Here is a 17,971-nt window from a genome sequence, read left to right on the forward strand (position 1 = left end):
ATCTAGCTCCTTCTGTTCTAAATTTCACACACACATTTCCTGGAAAACACTTAATTCTGCAAAACTGGCTATATATATTATTTGGATGAGACATGCCAATTGTAAAAAAGTCGTTCTGATTTCTATTAATCATTTACTTGTCTCAGCAGATATCTCTACACTGATATATGGAGTAATATGGATCTAAGCATATAGACAGCTGTTAAAAAACAACATGTAATACATTTTGGAATACTACATAGCTCTATGATTTAGACTTTGATGGGAAGTATGGGTGCTACTAAAAAGATATCAGATTTTAACAAAACTCTTACGGAAAGGAATGTGACATATGCCATGTATGTGTGTATGTATATATCTATATTTTGCCATGTTTAGTTATGCATGGGATACAGTAATATACCTTTTTTCTTCATATCAACTTTTCCCTCCATTAAGTTCTAGTCAGTAATATTTAAAATACAGAAATCCTGTTCATTAAAAGATCTTCATTAAAATAGATATTTCTTCCCTTAGAGAAACAATTCAAAACTTTTTAGGGCCTAATTTTAAAAAGCAAGATTCCGTAGCTGATTTATTTTAGTGGTTGTTTTTAGGGATGTGAAAACTATCACCACTGCAACTAGCAAGAAGTATAAATGATACATTATTGCAAGTGTTCTAAAAAATCAGAACAAAACTAATTTATTGTAGTTCTGTCTTCATTATACACCACATGTTGGTGAGTTAAACACAACAAAATTATTGTCTTTTCTTTTAAAAGTGTCTACTAAAGATAAAAAGAATAAGGTAACAATTAACATGTAGGTTGTTACATTAAAAAATCTGATATACATATTTCTATTGCCTGTTAGCTTGTTCTAAGCCTCTTTAACTATTACAAAAAAAGAAAAGTCATTGTTCAAAGGCAAACCTTCAATTCAGTTGATACAACATTACAGTACAGTCAACTAACATCATTCAACAAGGTAACAAGTCTAGCCTTAGCTTCTTGAGTTAAAAGTCTGTAGACCAGATTGCTACAAAAGGTTCAATGCTGCTTCACAACTGTCGGTTAGCTTTTTGGAGGACACGGTATTTTCTACTGATGGCTTCAGAAGTAGGGGTCATGCTACTGGTAAAAGCGCAGGGGAACCCCAACCTGTCATTAATCATTTTATTGAGCATTGTAGTTAGAACAGCATTATTGAGTTTAGCACAACAACTAAAACAAAATAATAATAATAATATAATAATAATAATCATAATAATGATAAGAATAAAAACCAAACACAAACTGGAAGCCTAGAGATGCTGCCAGTCGTGTCAAACCCTTGCGATACGCTATACTAAAAAAATTTGAAATATCCACCCGTCCTCTCCACTCTGCCACAAACTAGCAAAGTCAAAAATACAAAAGTCTTCAACTTGTTACTTTTGCAGAATAAAGCAAAAACGTCTTTGTGCTCCTTACTACCAGAAGCAAAATATCCACTGAGTTACCACATGTAATAGCTTCTGGATGTGTCAACCTGGGTTGGCTTGGTGTCTGCAGAACCATCTTTGTCTTTCTCGCTGTCACCTTCCCAGAGGTTAATGAGTGGTGGGTATAGCTCATTTAGTGGGATCGAAGAGGTCTTTTGCATATACTTTTTTAATGAATGGTGGTAGTTTTTTCTCTTAAATCTTTTGGCAATGTACACAGCAATGGACGCAAGGCTAATGACGGCAAACATGGACCCCATTACTGCAGCAAGGGCTGTACTGGTTTCTTGATCAGAAATGTCCAGTGCGAAGGCAGCATTTTTGGTTGTGACATTAACACATGACTTTTGAGTCTGCTGATGAATATTGGACACTGTGAGACACACTTCGTAATCTGTGGAAGGTTGCAGATGTGTTAGGTTGTACTCATGAACATCTACTGGGACCCTGGCAGTATATGTTATGTGGGGGTTGTCAATCTTCATGGTGGCAGATGACCATTTTAAGTTTGACATCATGACATTGGAATTAACTTTCCAGGACACTAAAATGGAATGAGATTCTGTCTGTTTGACATATATTTTCAGCACCTGGGTACCATCTAGAAGGGTTCCATTAACCTTAATTGTCACCACACGAGTGTCTGCCCCTTCGACATTCTGGGCAACACAGGTGTATCTTCCTGAGTCTTCAATTTGCATGTTCGATATTTCCAAGGTACCTTCACTACTTAGCTTGTATTTGTCTGAAAGGGTTTCCACAGTTATCTTATTTCCAAGGGGAGTGACCCAGTAAATTTCAGGTTCTGGCTCAGCCATAGCCCGACAGTCTAGGAAAACTGTTGTGCCAATATCCATGTTTAAATGATTTGGGAATGTGTCGTGAGAGATCATTGGGAGGCACTGTTCACTTGAATCCTGGATTAAAACTTCCTTTACCTGCTGCCCTCTATATTCGGGCGGCATGGCACAGAACATGGATAAGGGCTCCATGAAGCGGATGTTTGTCTTGTTGGAGTTAATCCAGTGGATGACACAATCACATCTCAGGGGGTTGCTGTGGATGCTGATCTCACGCAGATTGGGAAGGGATTCTACTGTCTTTTGGTAAACGGCATTCAAGGCATTGTTGTTCAACATCAAGCTTTCCAGGGCAGGAACACTTCGAAAAGCCGAGCGGTGGATGTAGGATAATTTGGGGTTATTGGTGGCTTCTAGCTTTGTGAGTTCAGGCAAGTTATCCAGGGCATAGCGGTCCACAGAGACGAGTTCCCCCATGTTGTTGATTCCCAGTTCTTTTAACCGAAGCATATTCTTGAAGTCCCCTTCTTGGATTTTGTGGATGGGGTTTTTGTTGAGGTCTAAGAATTTCAAATTTGGAACTTTTTGCAGAGCAAGTTGAGGGACTTTGATCAGTTTGTTATCATAAAAAGACAGACTCTCGAGGCTATCCAAGCCCACCAGGGCATTGCCAGGAATATCGGTGAGATACATTCCTGCCAAAACCAAGCTCCTCAAATTTGAGAGGGGTTTGAAGTTCATATCCAGAATTCCAATCACAGGATTTTCCCCAATCATGAGAATTTCCAGGTTGGGTGTTGAATCAAACCAGCGGCTATCAATAACTTTCAATTTGTTAGAGTTCAGGTGGAGCCTTAAAAGATTTTTTAAGCCTGAAAAAGCATTAGCAGAAATAGTGCTAATCTGGTTATGGTTGATGTAGAGTTCTTGAAGGTTGCTGAGATCTTGCAGACAGTAATCAGTCATTTCCGTAATCTGATTTTCCTCCAAGTGTAGAGTAGTGAGCTGGGTCAGGTTGGCCAGCCCTACCTCCTTAATATTTGTAAAGTTGTTCTGGGAGAAATCTAGCTCAGTCAAGTTGAAAAGCTGCTGCAGTTCATCCACGGTCTTGGCGATGTTATTGCTCTGTAGGAGAAGCACTTGTGTATCGCTGGACAGGTTGCTGGGAATCCTGGTTAAGCGGAGATCATTGCAATCAACGGTGGTGGCTTCTCTGTATGTTGACTGTGGGGTGAACCAGGGCCTAATTTCACACACGCAAAGTTGTGGGCACTCGCTGTTTTGTAGGGAAGACCCAGTTAATGAAGTCATTAGCAAGCCCAGCACCAACTGGCAAGCTGCTGCAACAAAGCTCATCCTAGCCATGCTGGCTTGCTGAGCAAGCTCGACCCCTGACACTTGTAAATTTTAACAAAAGGTGAACACTAAATAGTGCTATGTATGTAGCCCAGCAAGCAGAAAATGTAAACATTCAAGCGAAGTCTCTGTTGAGATGTGTAGAATTCCAGAGTCCGAAGGGATAGTCTTCTGGAGTTTTCAAAAGGCAGGACACAATTTGGAGTGTTTCATCTGTGCCTCTCAATTCCAGGCATGCCCACGGCTCTGTGGTATAAGTTACTTCAGCCAAATCAAAGTCTGGAGATGTGCCTGAAAATCAGATTAGGACAGACAGTACGTTTATTCCACATACTTTCGACATTAAAGCCTTTCTTTTGTCTACTAAAAAGGCATAATCACTTACAAATCTAATAACAGAATGTTCAAAATAACTAAAAAAGCTTTTAAATTGCAGGGCACTTTTACTAGATTCCACTTACTGCCCTAAAACTGGTTACCACTTTTACAATTAAATTGGGACTGCTTGTATTATTGGGTAAAATCATCAGACACATACACACACTTAATAGGAATACTCAGAAAAACCCACAGATGCCATTTCTTTAAAAACAAAGGTGAAACCTCACTATTAGTACATACTTAGTATCTAAACTACATTAGAAACTACATTATATTTATGGTTCAAAAAAATCAAATGTCAAAAGCAAAACATGAAAGGCAGCTTTGGTTATTTTTATGGTCATATTTATTTATTTATATTTTAATTAACACCTCATTTGTTTTCAGCAAGTCTGCCTTTTCCAAATCGTACATTCTGTGGACATATTCAGCCAATGCTTTTCTAGCTCAATTATCCTTATGCAAAAAGTTAATTTAACACAACTACAAAAGGAAAATATCACTTTTTCTTATATTCTAATAGCCACATCTGATCTTAACCAAATAAAATAGTAAAAGGACTCTACTCTGTTATACCACTGATCTTCATTAAAAACACAAACATATTGGGGTTGGCTCGGTGCTGTAGTGGTTAAGTTCGCACACTCTGCTTCAGCGGCCCAGGGTTCACTGGTCCAGATTCTGGGCATGGACCTACACATTGCTTATCAAGCCACACTATGGTGGTGTCCCACATACAAAATAGAGGAAGATTGGCACAGATGTTAGCTCAGTGACAATCTTCCTCATCAAAAAGGATGAAACAACCCCCCCACCCCAAACACAAACATATTTATACTCAGATATATATCTCATATGTATAATTTCATCAGTCTCATGGGAATGTCACCGACCACTTAGTAGCTATAGACCATGGAGATATTGGATATTTTATTTAACCTCTTGAAGCCTCAGCTTCTTCAACTATAATATAGGGTCTGTCATAAAAGTACCTCTGTCTCATAAGATTAAAGAGAATTAAAGGAATCTATGTAAGGCTCTTAGTGTAGTGCCTGGAAGATATTAAAGCTTGTAGAAGTTAATTATATTTATTATCACCTTATTATATCTCATATCGATTTCAGTTTTAGCTAAATAGTGCTTGTTGGAGGACAAGTCAAAGAAGCAAAGCTGGGACATTTGATTTTATTTAGCCATCATCTACTGGTTTTAATAAGGTCTTCTGAGGTCAAATATGTATTGCTCACCTGCTTGTAAAGATAGTATTAGTAGTTAATGGTTCTAGTTTTCCAGATTCCACTCAGGTGTAAAAGCCATCATGGATCCAGAATCTGTCTTGCTTTCCCAAGACTAGTCCAGTCACTTGCTAAGGTATTAAAAATAGAGTGGTCTTTTTCGTTACACTTGTCTTTCTGTCATGAACTTCAGCTTTGAGTATTAAAGGAATTTAAGAGACTAGTGTTTTCTTTATCCTCAGAAGATTACTGTCGATTCAATAAAATAGAGCACGTAATGTGCCTGAAGCTTAGCACTCAACACATAGCAAGCTCTCAATTCCTATGAGCTGCTATTATCTTTTTACTTTGAAAAATAGTTATCCTAGTGATTGATAAAGAAGTATAACAATACAAATAGCCAGTCTTAAAAGTTCTATATTTGTCATATTTTGGTAGAAGGAAAGAAAAGTTCTAGATTTTTTTTGTGGTTGTTGGTTTACAAAATATGCAAACCTAGATACTGGTTTAACAAGATGGAATTTAAAAAAATCATCCAATCCAGACCTGGCAAGTTGGAGGGAGGAGAAGGAAGTGAATGTATTGCATAATGCTGAGTAACTGCTATACTCTACGGGGAGAAACCACATTGGGATCCTCCCTAATCTGGTTACTTTGCCATGTATCATGTATGTGCAAAACTTTTCAATATTATAAAACTACCTGATTCTGACTTTTATCAGGAAATTCCATAAAAGGAAAACACGCCTCAGAGAATAACATTTTTCACAAATTATTACCTCCACAAATTAATTCCATGCTTTTTGTTTCCACATAGAGTAATCCTAAAGCAGGTGCAAAGATCACAATAAATGTTCAGTTAAGGAAATTCCTGCCACAAAGGAATTTGCATTATTCCTTATTCATAATTCAAAACAGAAAACCAAAAGAATAAATCTACTTTTCATAATGCTGGGATGGAATTTCAACTAATTTTTATGTTTTGACTGAATTTAAAGAAACATAGCAAGAAGTAAAATATGCATTAAAGTTGTGTCAGCCTCCTAGAACAATCTGTTACCATTGAAAAATATCTTTTATGGGCCTACACTTTGAATAGTTTCATGCCTCCATTTTAGTTTAAATTATCTGATTTGAGATAACTGTATTTCAATAATCAAATTTCTCTTTGATACAAATACCTCTGTAAACAAACAAACAAACAAACAAACAAACCACACAAGCTCAGAATGTCAGATATCATATCAAACACATATTTTCCTCTTCCAAACCTGCATTTGGCTCCTTTGGGAGCAGAGAATGAAATTTCCTTAACACGAAAGGAGGTGCTTAAAATGTTTCTATTTGTATACAATTCTAAATTCTCTTTAGTTTATTTCCCCTGCCTAATTTTTGAACACGACATTATATATAGAACAAAGCTTCATAGAGTTCTTAAGCCATTTTATACATTTAAAACATAAGTAATGTCTCAGGAGCTCTTAACTAACAGTGTTTAAAAGTAAATCCATTTTCACAAGAGAAGAAAACTACGGACCAATAGCCCTGATGAATATTGACGCAAAAATCCTCAACGAAATACTAGCAAACTGAACTCAACAGTGCATTAAAAGGATTACACACCATGACTAAGTTGGATTTATACTAAGAATGCAAGCATGGTTCAATATATGAAAATCCGTCAGTGTAATACATCATACTAACAGAATGAATGACAAAACCCACATGATCATCTCAGTTGGTGCAGAAAATGCATTTGACAAAATTCAACACCCCTTCATGATAAAACTAGGAATAAACGGAAATTAGGAATAAAGGAAACTGCCTCAACATAATAAAAGCCATATATGAAAAGCCTACTGCTAAAATCATATTCAATGGTGAAAGAGTATAAGCTTTTCCTTTACGATCAGGAACAGGGCAAGCATGATCACTCTTGCCACTTCTATTCAACTTAGTACTGGAAGTCCCAGCCAGAGCAATTAGACAAGAAAAAGAAATAAAAAGCATCCAATTGGAAAGGAAGAAGTAATACTGTCCATTTGCAGATGATATAATCTCATATGTAGGAAACACTAAAGATGCCATATAAAACCCCAAACTGTTAAAACTAATAAAAAATTTCAGCAAAGTTGTAGGACACAAAATAAACACATAAAAATCAGTTGTTTCTATACACTAAAAGTGACCAATCCTAAAACAAAATTTAGAAAATAATCTGACTTACAATAGCATCAAAAAGAATAAAATACTTAGGAATTAACTTAACAAGGAGGTGAAAAACACGTACATTGAAAACGACAAAACATTGCTAAAAGAAATAAAAGATACAAATAAATGGAAAGACATCCTATGTTTGTGGATCGGAAGACTTAACATTGTTAAAATGTCCATACTACCCAAAGTGATCTACAGATTCAATGCAATTACTATTAAAATCTCATGGCAATTTTTGCAGAAATAGAGAAAAAAATCTTAAAATTCATATGGACTCTCAAGGGACCCAAAATAGCCAAAATGAAACAATCTTGGAAAAGAACTAAGTTGGAGGACTCACACTTCATGACTTCAAAACATACAACAACGCAGCAATAGTCAAGATGGTGTGGTACTGGCATTAAGACAGACATATAGACCAATGGAAGAGAGAGCCCAGAAGTAAACTCTTCTGTATATGATCAAATGATCTTTGACAAAAGTGCCAAGACTACACAATGAGGAAAGCATAGTCTCTTCAACAAATGGTGTTGGATATCCACAGATGAAAGAATGAAGTTTGACCCTTACCCTACACCATATGCAAAAATTAACTCAAAATGGTTAAAGACCTAAATGCAAGACTTAAAACTAGAAAATTCTTATAAGAAAATATAGGGGAAAAGCTTCAGAATATTGGATTTGGCATGATTTCTTGCATATGACACCAAAAGCACAGACAACAAAAGCAAAAATAGACCAATGGGACTAAACCAAACTTAAAAACTGCTGCATCTCAAAGGAAACAATCAACAGAGTGAAAAGACAATCTACAAAATGGGAGAAAATATTTGCAAATCAAAATCTGCTAAGGGGTTAATGTCCAGATTATATAAGGAACGCCTACAACTCTACAGCAACAACTACAACTCAACAAAAAAACAAATAATCTAATTTAAAAATAGGCAAAGGATTGGAATAGACAATTCTCCACAGAAGAGATACAAATGACCAATAAGTATATGAAAAGATGCTCAACATCCCTAACCCCAAGAGACATACAAATCAAAACCACAAAATATCACCTCACACACTTAAGGACGGCCACCATCAAAAAAAAACAGGAAATAAGTGTTGGTGAGGATGTGGAGAAACTCGAACTCTTGTGCACTATTGGTGGGAATGTAAAAGGGTGAATCCCTTATGGAAAACAGTATGGAGGTTCCTCAAAAAATTAAAAATAGAATTAACATAAGATCCAGCAATCCCACTTCTGGGTATATATCCAAAAGAATTCAGAGCAGGATCTTGAAGAGACATTTGCACACCAATGCTTACTGCGGCATGATTCACAATAGTCAAGAAATAGAAGCAACCCATATGTCCATTGATAGGTAAACAGAGAAAGAAAATATGGCATATACATAAGATGGAATGTTATGTAGCCTTAAAAAAGGAAATCATATCACAACTACAATATAGATGAACTTTAAGGACATTATACTAGATGAGATAACCCAGTCACAAAGGGACAAATACTGTATGATTCTACTCATATGAAGTATCTAAAATAGTCAAAATCATAGAAACGGAAAGTAGAACGGTGTTTGCCAAGGGTTGTGGGAAGGGGAGAGGAAGTATTAGTGTTTAATGGGTATAGTGTCAATTTCACAAGATGAAAAAGTTTGAGAGATCTGTTGCCCAACAATGTCAATATATTTATCACACTGAACTGCAAAATTAAAAAATGGAAGGTGGAAAATTTACTGTTTTTATATCATAATAAAAAAGTAAATCCATTATAATTCAGGCCAACTTTTATCACACACATACAAATTAATTATCTTAAATTCTGCAACAAATAAAAAATGACTGGCATAGATTTTTAAAAAGTGAAATTGCTCCGTTCTAGTGCTGACTGGACTAAGTAGGTCAAGTGTGAGAAGAAAATCTCCTGCTAATTACCAGAATGATGTTCCACAAACAAGCCTGGCAATTTAAAGAAACAATCTCTTAAATAACAAACCATGACTTCAAAGGCCCCACATTGGCAAGGGACGCATTTCAAAGGGCTCCACAAACAATTATATAATTACATTTGGTGCTTCTTTTTCCAATAAGAAGTGGAAAGCGTTTGGGACACTCTGATCTGAATATAAAATTCCAAAGGAAATGGAATGCATGGTCATCACCATCAGTGAATTGGCATTGACCCCCATTTTCCCCTGGAATTATGTCAGATGGGATGTTAGTTTAACAAAATCACAATATTCGGTAGGACTTCGGGCTAGGATCCCTATGCGCTAAGTTCTTAAGGAGTTGGGCGAAAGAAATAAGGAACCACCAAAATATGATGGTTATGTGAATTCTATTTATGCTAAAAACCAGATAGCTCTCAGCTCATAGAAAGAATTCTGTCCTGAGGGATCAAGTGATCCATATTCAGATTCTGACTTTTTCACTTATTAGATTTGTTGCCTTGTACAAACTATGTAAATTCTGTCTCCGTTTCCATAGCTAAAATTAAGGCTAAGTATGCATACTTCATATATGAAAATTGTGATAAATAAGTGAAATAATCTATATGAAGGTATTCAGCCCAGTACCTGGGAAAGAGTCCAGCACAGAGTGAGCCCTCAAATAACTTATTTGAATCTCTGGAACCTCATCAAGTTTGCCATTAAATTTCATGCTCCCTCTGCAGGCTATTGGGAGGGAGTGAATAAGCAACTCTCTTTAAGATCCTTGGGCATGACAGGTGTTTAGAAAAAGTCAGTATTATTATTGTTTACCATTTCCATTATATTTTCAACCAGTATTATTAGAATTAAGTGTTAGAAGTCCAGAGACCAATTACACTGGGGCTAAATTAAAATCCTACGCAGGCAAGCAAATTATGAAATACAGACCTCCAACCTGGAGATTAACATCATCTCAGACATGTAGTCACAGCCATGAAGAATTAAAATTGATTCCCAAAATATGAAGAAAAATGCCTTCTTAGGACATGCGCTTTTATGTGTACTTTCTTTGGTGACCAAATTCACACCATGTACATGTTTAGAAAAATCATTCTTTTAGCTCTGTTGGTCCCCCACATAGATCCAGGGCTAATACAGCATTCAAATTTTCTTATCTTCCTTTGTGAACGGCTTGAATAATGGGGAGATGAGATTTTCATTCAAGTAAGCTTGTCTCTTGGTTAAAAAAAAATACATTGTCTCAATAAAAATTCTCCCTCTAGCCACTCTCATGGGAGGGAGTGGGGTGGGGTTGGGGGCAACAACATGTAGCCACTCTAAGGATCGACCTCCCAGAGGGAATCCCCTTGTGCCTTGAGGCCACCCTGACTTCTGCTGCAGGTACAAGTGGCTGATTGTGACTCACAAAGGCTGCAAGCTTTCTGAAACAAGAGCTTAGCATAGAGCTAAGACTGTGGCTTCAGGAGAAACAGACCTGGTTTCAAATTCAGTTCTGTGACCTTGGACGAATTATCAAAGCTTTTTTTCTGAGTCTGTTTCCTTCTTTTAGAAAATGCAGAGGACAAATCCTATTTTAGAAGGGTGGTGAGAAAATTCGACAGAGATGTTAAATGTAAAGCTTTTGGCAGAGGGCCTGGCACATAGCAAGTGCCCAGTAGATGTTTGCCATTATTATTTACAGGTTGGATGTCTCATATTGGATCTGAGTCTTTTTTATGGGTGTTGAGGATGAAAGGAAAGAGTGGGCAGTTGAAATCAGCAGAGGGTGCCTTTTGCGGTATTAACAACTACAAGTTCTAAAAAGGGGCTGGCCAGAGGCCTTCTAACAATGTGTAGACAGCTAGTGCAGGTAGAGCCAGAGAGAGAGATTACAGCAAAGTCTTTATGGAGGGTATATTTTATTTCCCTGGGGAAGGAAAAAAGGTCTTGCAAATGCATTCTGAAGGCTGAATCTGCATTGACTATTTTTAAAGGCATTAGTTTCTTGGACTTTTGTCTGGCCCCTGACCCTTTCTGACTCTTAGATTTCTTTCTCCAACCATTTTCCAAAATTATGTTCCTTGTTCACACATTATCCAAAGCGAAACACCCTGTAGTGTGTGTTAGTGATCGCAGATGGAGGGTGCGTATGGGAGGAAGAGCTATAACAGTCTCCATAACGCATTAAGGAAACAATAAAGTGTATTCCCTTGCAAGGACATAATGGAGCTTGCTGAGGCTCTTTTGCATAAGGAACTGCTCCTGAGAGCCCATGTTATTCATCAACCAGCAGTTCAGCAGCCCGCCTGAGTGGGTTGAGCAACAGAACGAGGACGCCAGGAAAGGGAGTCTTAATTTTGGCTTCACCACAAACTTCCAAGGTGACCTTGAGCAAGTCTAGTAAATTCGTGTCCTATTTTATTTATCTTAGAGTAAGTAGGTTGAGGGAAAAGGTAGTCACAGCTTCCCAGGCCCAAAGGAACCTCAGGGAGTCATCTTATCAACCCATTCTCCTGGTGTCATGAAAAACCATACTTGTAGCCATTTTCAGAGGTGATCCTTCTTCCTTCTTCTTCTTATCTCCCTTTTCTGTCTCTCTCCCTTCTTTCCTTTTTTTCCCTTTTGTTATTTAATTTTCATGAAAGCAAGGAATTTAATTTTGCCAAGGACCTCAAACTCCAATGCCTCCAGGGGCTAGGTAGGTGAAGGCAGCTGAGTCTAACCTAGTCATGTAAACAGCTGGAGTGTTGCATGCCCTCCAAAAGGCATCCGAAAATGTTTTTAACTGCAGGCCAAACCAAACCCTTCTGCTTTCTAAGGCCATTTATGGCCAGTGTGCAACCTCTAAATAAGTATAATAATATCACCTATAATGCTGAGCTAATGGGAGTATTTGATAACTAGATGATTAGGTATAAATTTTGAAATATTATTGGCAAATACTCCAGATGTGAAAACCTATAATTACAAACTCAGTGTAGGACACTGTGAATCTTTGCTCTGAAGAAAACTTCTTTAGTGCTTTTTAAGAAAGCATTACATTTACAAAAATTCATTTTACACTCCTTTCTGTCGGAAGACCTACTTTTAAAGGCAGGCAGAACCTTGGAGATCTGCTAGGTGATCCAAGATGACCCAGTTAATTGGCAGAGGAACAAAATAAAACCCAAATGCCTTGATCCCCAATTCAACATTCCCTAATCTGACCACTTGAAATTTCTGTGTTGGTTTGCCTGGCTCCCGGAGAAAAATTTGATTGTCTTCTCCCTAATTTTCTTTTCTTCTTCTCCTTTTTCATCTTGTATTTGTTATTATTAGTTAATAAAGTCTCAAAAATTCTCGGGTATGTTTGGGCGGAATAAGAGCACTAGTGTGCACAGAAGAGGGTGGACACAAGTGATCTTTTGATTCGCCCTCAGTTTCCTTCCTCTTTGGGGCCCGGGCAAATCCATCTCACCGCAGGAGCAGTCTCGGCTACCATCTCCAGGAAAAGCCCAAAGACGCAGCTGGTCTCCAAGCTGAGCATAAAAGCTGGGGTCACAATTCATTCAGCTCCTGAGAGGAGCTGGGCATGGACAGCATATTAGCCCTTGCAGGAGGGTTGGCCAGGCATGGTAAACAGGGCAGGGCTGGACTGGATGGACTGAAGAATTACAAAGGACAACTAAAAAAGAAAGAAAGAAAGAAAGATAGAAAATTGAAAAGCCAAAAGTCCAAACAGAGCCAGCTGGCATGAATCCAAATCCAAGTAGGTGGCGTGGCGGAGTCGGGAAAGGTGTTTCTGGAAAAAGCCCTAGGGAATAACATCTACTTTAGACTCTGATTTGGCTTCAACTGATCAAAGGCAAGCAAGCTTGCCTCCTTGTGAGATATGAGAAACACACACTGTGAGTGTTGGATAAGGCCTTAGAGATCACCTGGCACATCGAACAAAACCTCTCATTTTATAGAGGATGACACCTTAGTGAGGTGAGGCCACACATTGGAGGCCAAGCTTGACTCCATTCCCACTCTCCAAACACACAATCCTTTATTCTACAGAACCCGGCACTGCTTCCCTTAGTCTACGGTTAGTCTAGGTGTAGTTAAAATTTGTACTTTTGATCACTTAGGCAGGGTCTAAAGCTCTTTGAAGGATGTTGGCCTCCAGTAGTCCATTAATCAGGTACCATTTATTGGAAGTAGAGGGAAACATCATCCTAATAATTTAGGGAGAGTGCAGTGGCTTGTTTTCTTTAATAACCTCCATCTTGACCTTTGCTTAGGCAGATCAGGGATAGAGTGGAGAGCTCCATCAATCATGCTGATGGCCAACTTATTCCAAAAAATTAAGTCAGGTCAGCTAAACAATGTTCACTGATTTTTTTTTTTAAACATGGCAGTGAATTGATCATAATGGCTGATCTATTCTACATAAGCATGGCCAAATTGCAAGTTTAATTTGTAAAATGCATAAATTAAATTTCTCCTAATGTGATGAAGTATTTTGCAAACTCTATAAGGGCACAGAAATTCAAATATAATAAGTGTAAAATGGATTTGAATAATGAGTAGGAGTTGGAAGTGGACGTTCAAGATAGGCAAGGTCTCGTGAATAATATAATAATATGAATATAGAAAACTTTACTAATAGGCTTACTTTAATAAAAGACTTATTGTGTATCAACCACTATAGTGAGTGACTTACATGTATATGGTATAAAGTATGATCATTTCTACTTTTCTTGAAGAAGTTGTCACTTGTCCAAGATCTGAAGTGAGACAATGGTCAAGGCCATAGGGCCATGCCCTAATGCTATCCAGCTCTGAATCCTACTGGTTTGCAGGTAGTTTGAGAAGCGGTGTGGTACACAGACTGGAGCACTGGACCAAGAGTTAGGGGGTTCGAGTCCTAAGCTCTGGGTTTGCCTCCAACTCACATCATGCTGGCCATCTTCCCTGCCTGTGAGTGATGAGGTTGGGCTAAATCTAGAAGATACCTTATGACTCCACCGCTCCAGGATTTTAGGTATTTGGTGCCTCTTCTCTGGGATTGTACTCTTAAAGGCATTCACGTAAGCAGTACTCCTTATGATTGGGGCAAAATGCTTGATTCTGGCTTTTTAAGAGAAACTGTGTTCAGTATTTTTTTTAAAAAAAGAAAAGTACAGTCTTAAGAGGCAGAGAGAGCTAAGCCCATATCCTGGCACTACCTATGGCACCTTGGACAAATTAGTCCACCTCTCTGGGCCATGGTTTCCTCATCTGTTAGAAGATGATAGCTATGTATCTGCATCATGTGGGTTCCTCAAGATTGTCTCTCAGGTCATGAGGGAATCTGTCTTAAGCAATTCCTGGTACATAGTAGAATCTCAACCATCATAAATTTTCTTTGACGTTCTCAACGCAGAAAATTAAAAGTTGGGTGCTGAAAACCTAAGTTAATATTTACTCTCCCAATAAGGAAATTAATGCACTTCCTGAAAATTATCTGGAATAGATTTCTTTTCTTTCTTTCCTTTTTTTAAAATTCAACCCTTATTTGGTGATTTATTTTTTCCTCCCAACATCCCCGGGAGGTAAGCAGTATGATCATCTCTTTCACACTGAGGAAACCAATGCCTAGAGATATCAAGTAATTTGCCCCAAACACACAGCTATAAAGTGATAGAGCAGGATTCAAACTGAGACAGCCTGGCTCCAAAGCCCATGCCCTAAACACCACCTCCCACACGCTACATGATCATCCCAAAGAACCCCGACTCGGACTCTGATGAATGGGACTGTCAACGAAGTATCAGAAGTATAGATGGGGAGGGAGCTGGCTGGGAGCATTTACAGCTCTTGAAGGCAATCGAGATTCTTCCCAAACGACTGGAGATCCACGAATCACAGTGAAGATCTAGGGATGGTTTCTCTCTTTGCCAAACAGCTTGGGTACCACTGAGCCATCCTCTATTCCTTGGGTAAAGCCAGATTTCTAGAATGCTAGAAAGGTTTTAAAGCAAAGGCACATGAATATTTCTGCAGTTTGGTTTGCATTCAATCTTATGGGAGAATCTGGTAGGTCCCAAGATTTTCATTTTATTTTGTTTTAATATGATATATAGGCATATAAGCAGGTATCGTTTTCCCTCAGACCAAACAATGGGCTCAGGACTCAGAAAAGGCTGAACCTGCAAACTCCCCAAGTATCACATGACTGCCTTCAAAGTTCAATGCCCTCTCTTTCTCAGCTCATTTCTAGAATGTACTTTCAAAGCTATGTCATTTTTGGAAGTAAGAAAAAAGTCACACATTTATTTTAACGAGACAATGCTAATTAAATCTTTGCATGCTAGTTACTTGGGATTTCAATTTTGTAATTTAATGGTAAGCCTCTTGAAAGGATTCTCCTTTGCAAGCCCTGTGTTAAGAAGTGCATACCTCTCTACCCTGAGCGGTAGAATGACACCCACAGTATTTCCATTCCTAACTGTCTTGGAAACAAGTGTTCCAAAGGAGCTAAATCCTAAGGAGTTCAATCCCAAGCAAAGAAACAAAAAATGAAATAAGAGATGGGCATTTACCAACACATTTATATATCAATCTTAGTTACTCTAGATGCAAAGACATAAACAATAAGGAAAGAGAATTAAATTGTTAGCCCAAGAAAGACAGGAAACTTTCTTGCAAATAGTGAAGTATGTTCTAGACTTATAGACATTTTTCATGTTTTACATCTAACGTTCACTGCAGGGTCGTTTTGACTGAGTAGTAGTCATAAGAATAATAGTAGTTCGTACTTACTAATAGCAGTTCGCTCTTACTATGCCATACTCACTGCACTAAGCACTTTACGTAAATTATTTCATTTCATGCTCACGACCCTATGAGGTGGGAACCATTATTTTTCCTATTTTTATGGATGACAAAATGGAGCCTCAAGAAAATGAAACATCCTGCCCAAGGTCTTTAGAGCCAGGAGAACGAGGAGGTTCTATATGAATTCAGGCATCTGAGGCTGGAGCCCAAACCATACTACTCTGCTATCCCAACCTGTCTGGGCAGGGCGAGTCCTTGCCAATATTGTAATCTGCCAGGACTAGACTGAGTCTCCTGGGGCAGGGACCCCGTTTCTGTCTTGTTCACAATGAGTCATCCAGGGTCAGGCACTGGCCTGGCATCTACATAGTGGGCACTCAATAAACAAATAAAATAACTGATTGAATCAATTAAAATGTGCTTTTCAGGTGCCTGAATATGACAACAATATTAAGCTTGCAAATATTCACAGTTCTGCTGGGTCTCTTCTACACCTGGACTGATACAAACCCTGTGCTTTTAAAAGCTGTATCTTTTTTTTTTTTTTAAACCTTGCAAATTAGCACATGTCTGCTCCCCATCCATCCTAATGCTTGTAATTTAGGAAAAACTTGCTCTCTGACTTATCTCTTTCTCCAGATCCTGATGAAATCTGGTTTCAGTCTAAATGCAAAAGAGGTCCAATAAACTGGTGCCTAATTTAACCAGATTAATTTAATTAAACAAATACTCATTGAGTATTTACTGTGTCACAGGGTCAGAAAGACCAGACCCAGCCCTTAAAGAGCTTATAATCCTTTGGGGAGGGAATAAGACAAATACACGAGTAACTCTGTAAATGATATATGTTAAAAGAGAGGAATGAGTGGGGAGATATGTGCATCCCTGGGAAGGAGAGATGAGAGCTGCCACCTGTGATGGCTCCATCAGCACTGTCCAGTGCTATTCTCTGTGATGACAGAAATGTTCTGTGCTGGCAACTGCCAGAGAGGGTAGCTACTGAGCACTTGAAAGGTGGCTGGCATAAATGAGAAATGGAATTTAAAATTTTATTTTATTTCAATTTATTTCAATTCCATTGAAGTAGCCAGATGTGGCCAACAGCTACCATATCGGGCAGCACAGTCCTAGAACCCCAAACCTAGCTGTGCATTAACCCGGGGAGCTTTATTAAGAACGCAGATTCTCATGCCTTATGGGAATTTTGATGACATAGGTCTGCGAATATACACATATATATATTTTTAAACAGCTCCACTGAGGGCTCTAATGCAGACCAAATTTAAATACTCCTGCCTTAGGCCATCATGGCTCAGCTCTGTCCTACCACTGCTCACAGGTGCAGAGTCTGGCAGGCACGTTGGCCTGGGCCTGGTAACTGAAAAGACGTGGCTTGACTTGGCTTTGCTCTAAGCCGCTCTGCTTCCTTCCTCTACCCACTCATCCTAGTGTTCTCAGAGGTGGCCTAAACTCCAAGCCAACATATAATTGAGGTCCAAGGTTATGTTTTACTGATCTCGGTAGACACTGTTCCTAACACAGTGCCTGGCCTACGAGTGTTCAGTGAATGTTGGCTGAAGCAACCAAGGTGTGTCACAAGATACATTTTAGATGGTCTTCCACCTTTGGGGCCTGCTGCACCACAGAACAAAGGCCACCTGAAACAGGTGTATAGACAATGGAGTACAAAAAGCAAACACAAGAAAGCCAATGCACTCTTAAAAAGGTTCATAATTTGACCCCAGACGGAAATTCATAAACAAATAATTCTTTTGTCCGGAATCTCAGGATGAGG

The 17,971-nt window shown here is 38.4% G+C and overlaps 1 protein-coding gene across 6 annotated transcripts in view; it reads right to left on the reverse strand.

The window, feature by feature from the left end:
* Nucleotides 1-646: 646 nt before the first annotated feature.
* Nucleotides 647-17,971, reverse strand: part of LRRN1 (leucine rich repeat neuronal 1) — a 38,094-nt gene continuing 20,769 nt past the window's right edge. For all 6 annotated transcript variants that reach the window (XM_014868398.3, XM_014868401.3, XM_070492720.1 and 3 more), the window contains one exon: nucleotides 647-3,911. In XM_014868398.3, coding sequence (XP_014723884.1) covers nucleotides 1,479-3,629 — 2,151 coding nt within the window. In that variant the 5' untranslated portion in view covers nucleotides 3,630-3,911 and the 3' untranslated portion in view covers nucleotides 647-1,478. The remainder of the gene's footprint in view (nucleotides 3,912-17,971) is intronic.

This window comes from Equus asinus, chromosome 21 (assembly GCF_041296235.1).
Source record: "Equus asinus isolate D_3611 breed Donkey chromosome 21, EquAss-T2T_v2, whole genome shotgun sequence".
Lineage (NCBI taxonomy): Eukaryota > Metazoa > Chordata > Mammalia > Perissodactyla > Equidae > Equus > Equus asinus.